We start from the raw sequence: 4,003 nt of genomic DNA, 5'->3' as shown, positions 1-4,003 counted from the left end.
AGATGGGAGGATAAGGTTCATCCAGGTGGACACACACATACATACATGGAGAGCTTCCGGTAAAGTTCCTGACCATCCTATTTTCAAAATTATTTTTATTGAATATAATTGAGCCATGACTTTGTGTAAGTTTACTATGTACAGTATGTTTATTTGATATATTTTTCGATTGCAATATGACGATCGCCATGGAACTCAGGTCTCCTGCATTGCAGGCAGAATCTTTATCATCTGAACTACCAACAGGGCATTAGTTAACACCTCTACCACAAATTGCTGACCATCTTGTTCTGTTTCTGGGTCTGTGTGAATCTATCTTGTCCCTCCTGAGACCTTTGGTCTCCTAAGACTTTTTTTTTTTTTTTTTCCCAAGCTGTGACTGTTCTTTTTTAAAAACAAGGTGTTCTTTTATAAGATTTTCTTTTTGGCTGCACTGGGTCTTTGTTGCTGTGTAGGTTCTCTGACTGTGGCGAGGGGGACTACTCTCCAGTCGTGGTGGGAGGGCTTCTCACAGCAGTGGCTTCTCTTGCTGTGGGCTCCAGTAGTTTCGGCTCCTGGGCTCTAGAGCACAGGCTCAGTAGTTGTGGTGTGGGGGCTTAACTGCCGGATTTCCCGGATCAGGGATCCAACCTGGGTCTCCTGCATTGGAGGTGGATGCCTAAGACTCCTGTTGAACCGGGGTTGGGGTGAGGATGCCCCAAGGGTGGGGGGTTCCTGGATCCCTGAAAGCAGGAAGCCTACATTCTCCTTCCTCTCCTCCACCTCAACCCAGAGATTTCCTCATCTCCCCAGACACTTTCCGGTGGGTGGGGCTGTGTGAAGACAAATTTGCTGCCGGAGACCATAGAGACTGAGGAAATCTACATGAACCAGAAGGTCAAGATGCAGGCAGTAGCCTTCAAAGACAAGAGACGGGGATCCTCGGGGAATAAAGAAGGTTAGGCATCTTGGGTGAGGAGGGGAGAGGTTGGGATGGGAGGAGTGAGGAGCTGAAAGTGAGGGTTGGAGGGCTCCTCCCCCCCAAAAAAATGTGTGTGTGTGTGTCACCCAAAGGCTCACACGCATTAAGATGAAGATCAGAGTTCCCTACTCCTTATCTTTGCCCCAAGAAATCTGTTGTGTGGAGGATTCAGTAAACCAAGATGTCTGAGCTCCCTCTCCCATACTCACCCCTGCTCCAGAGCTCTGGGCAGCTTTCTTCAAGCCCTCTCAATGACTTGCCCACAGCTGCAGATGACCCTAACTATGAGAATATCACCTTTACCTTCAAAAACCAGGACCAGCCAAAGGGCAGTCATTCACCACCCAAGAATAAGGGTAAGCAGCCACACACCTCCCCCCCCCAGCCCCTATCACAAGGCCCTGGAAGAGGTCTGTGGGAGGCCCTGCAGGGACAAAGGGCAGTGTGTGAAGGTCAGGGTCAATGGTGTGGGGGTGTGGTGGCGTCGAGGCTTTGTGTGACAGTGGTGGGGGGGCAGCTGTGTAGGCGGCGATGAAGATGACAATGTGATTGTGTTGGTTGAAGTGTTGGTGAAGGTCTGGGTGTTGGTGATGCTGGTGGGTCGGGACGGGATCACCTAGACAGAGCTGATGAAAGTGTTGATGAAGGCTTGATGACCTGTTGATAGGGACAGTGCTGGCAAGGACAAGCATGGATGTTGGTGATGGGGATCATAAGAGGGCATCATGGGGACAGTGCTAGGGACAGTTGCTGGTGGCGCTGGCTGGGGTGCATGCTGGTGGCAGTGTTTTCAATGGCCACAGCTGCTCACGGTATTGAGAAGAGTAGATACAAGTGAAGAGCTGCCGGTGGTGTCAGAGTCAGTGCCGATGGGCCAAGCAGTGGTGTTGGGCCCTGGAGATGAGCTGTCCTACCTCTATCCCAGTGCCAGCCGAGTCCAGGCCACCCTCGGACACTGCCCAGGGACACCACTGGTTGCCTAAAGCCATGATGAGTCTGAACACCTTCTTGACTCTGTCCTGCGTGGTCCTCTTAGCGTTGGTCCTGGTGAAGAGTGAGTGGGGTGTTTCTTTCTGTTGGCAGAGGAAGGGGCTGGGGGCAGTGTGGAGGGGTCCCCAGAAGCTGGGGAGGTCCAGTGCTGCTCCCGACTGCAGAATTCAGGTGATTCTAAAGTTTTTCTAAGGTTTCCTTGCCTCCCCCCATCCTGAACAGATTTCGAGATGTCCAGGGAGCTGGTGGTCTTGAAAGAGGTGCTCTGGAACGGTGAGAGGAAGAGCTGGGTCGGGGCTGGGGGAGTAGGGGGAGCGAAGGTGCCACTGACAACTCCAATCCACTCCCTTAGTGTCCATTTCGGTGCAAGAGTACCAAGGAGAGCAGAAGACTCAGTGGGCCACTGTGAAGCAGAACATCACGGCAGCCAAGCAGAGCCTGAACACAATCAAGGGGAGCATCCAAGAAGGGAACCCGAAACGGAGGCAGCTGGCTACAGGTGCCCTGGCAGACCTCCCTGGGGCGAATATGTCTCCATGCCCAGTATTGGGTTGGGTGCTGGGGAATCTGGGGAGGGGACAGCAGGGGTCCTGCTCTCCCCGAGCACAAGGTTTGGAGGGGTGATGGATGTCACCCCCCACAAACACACCCCGAGTCACTCAGGGAGTATATATATGCTGCTGGGAACTCCAGGCACTTTGGGATTGTGTGGCATCTTTTTCGGGTCCGGGGTCGGGGAGAAGGCTTCCAATAAAGTTAAGAGTGCCCCATCTCAGCTTTTTCCTGTCTCCCCACCACTCCAGTCCAAAACATAGACGAAGTCAAGAAAACATTACAGGAAATCCTCAATATGCTGAAGATGTCAAAACCAAGTAAGCTGGGGCCAGGGGCGGCAAATGAGGGGGGCCCCCGGATTTGGCTCCAGGTTCTGTTACAAGACTGAGATCTATCTGATCGCGGGTCTCCATCCTTCACTCCCGCCCCTACTCTGCAGGTCCCACACCTTAATGCGTGAGAAGATCTCACAGCCCTAGCTGCACCGTGGAGGAAAGACAGCACTTCTTAGTGAAGATGGAACATGGGGACCCATGCTGGTCTGAAGCTGCCCTTCATCCCACATGTAGAAAATCACATGTCTTGCGAATGAGTGTTGTGGCGTTGCACGTGTGCACGTGCATGCGTGTGTCAGGGTAAGCTCTTCAAGGAGGGCGGGTATTTCAATGTGTCCCACAAGAAGGTGTTATGGGTGAGTGTTGATGGTGAGTGTGGTGTGCTCCCGGGTCACTCACTGTACATGGGCACACACGTGTGGGCTGTGGCGTGGCGTGAGTGTAATTCATGTCACCGTGTGTGGCTGTGGGGGCACAAAGGCATGTCACTCTAGGTGTGGGTGTCAGTGACATGTGTTGCAGGCGCCCATTTCACCGCCAGCATAAGCACAAGCCTGTGTCCTGCTGGGTGTTGTGTGACGGAGGTGTGAGGGGGTGGGGCGGTGGGTACGCCGTGGGCAGGAATCACTGTAATTGTGGGTGAGTGTCCTGTCACGCTATGCCGGTGTGAACAGGTGCGTGTCAACACGAGTGTGCCTGATGACGCCGCCGAGGGTGTTCAGAGCAGTACCCGCATGTGCCCACTTGTTTCTGCACTCACATTCTGTGATTCATGATGATAAAGATCGAAGGGAAACCACATGGCTTTCCAATCTGTTTGGTGCGGCTGGGGGGCTTTGGGACCTGGTGGGGGAGGCTCCGTAAGTGTGCAGACTTGGAGAATGGGAAAGGTCATGTGGGGAGCACATGGACCTGATGCCAGGAGCCCTGGGGGCAGGAGGGGGTGTCAGAACCAGTGCACCCAGTGGATCCCTGTGTGTCCGTGAACCTGCACCCAGGGGTGACTGAATCCCTGTGCCTCTAACTGTCTGTGGACTGAGAGGTCCAATGCTCTTGGACCAAAACAGAAATGAGGTTTTATTCTGATAACCAGGAAAATACAGGGAACAATGAACAGACTAGAGATGTAGCATAAACGGGCCTGGAAGAGTTCATTAATCCT

The 4,003-nt window shown here is 53.2% G+C and overlaps 1 protein-coding gene across 2 annotated transcripts; it reads left to right on the top strand.

Moving 5' to 3' along the window:
* The first annotated feature begins 808 nt into the window (after nucleotides 1–808).
* Nucleotides 809–3,640, top strand: MCEMP1 (mast cell expressed membrane protein 1). 2 transcript variants are annotated; one of them, XM_043466477.1, is made up of 7 exons: nucleotides 809–937; nucleotides 1,228–1,317; nucleotides 1,887–2,015; nucleotides 2,174–2,224; nucleotides 2,304–2,450; nucleotides 2,755–2,823; nucleotides 2,946–3,640. In XM_043466477.1, the coding sequence occupies exons 1-7, from the start codon at nucleotides 865–867 to the stop codon at nucleotides 2,957–2,959; spliced, it is 573 nt and encodes a 190-aa protein (XP_043322412.1). In that variant the 5' UTR covers nucleotides 809–864; the 3' UTR covers nucleotides 2,960–3,640. The 2 variants fall into 2 exon arrangements, with proteins under 2 accessions (XP_043322412.1, XP_043322413.1); XM_043466478.1 differs by lacking the exon at nucleotides 1,887–2,015.
* Nucleotides 3,641–4,003: the final 363 nt, after the last annotated feature.

This window comes from Cervus canadensis, chromosome 4 (genome assembly GCF_019320065.1).
Source record: "Cervus canadensis isolate Bull #8, Minnesota chromosome 4, ASM1932006v1, whole genome shotgun sequence".
Lineage (NCBI taxonomy): Eukaryota > Metazoa > Chordata > Mammalia > Artiodactyla > Cervidae > Cervus > Cervus canadensis.
Note: the sequence above shows the minus strand (reverse complement) of the source record. Positions and strands in the feature narration are given on the sequence as shown.

Excerpts from the sequence above, each read along its gene's own strand:
- MCEMP1 (XM_043466477.1), top strand. The coding sequence starts at position 865 with ATGAACCAGAAGGTCAAGATGCAGGCAGTAGCCTTCAAAGACAAGAGA. Across the intron at positions 2,225-2,303 it reads GAAAGAGGTGCTCTGGAACG|TGTCCATTTCGGTGCAAGAG; the intron begins GTGAGAGGAAGA and ends CCACTCCCTTAG. Across the intron at positions 2,451-2,754 it reads ACGGAGGCAGCTGGCTACAG|TCCAAAACATAGACGAAGTC; the intron begins GTGCCCTGGCAG and ends CCACCACTCCAG.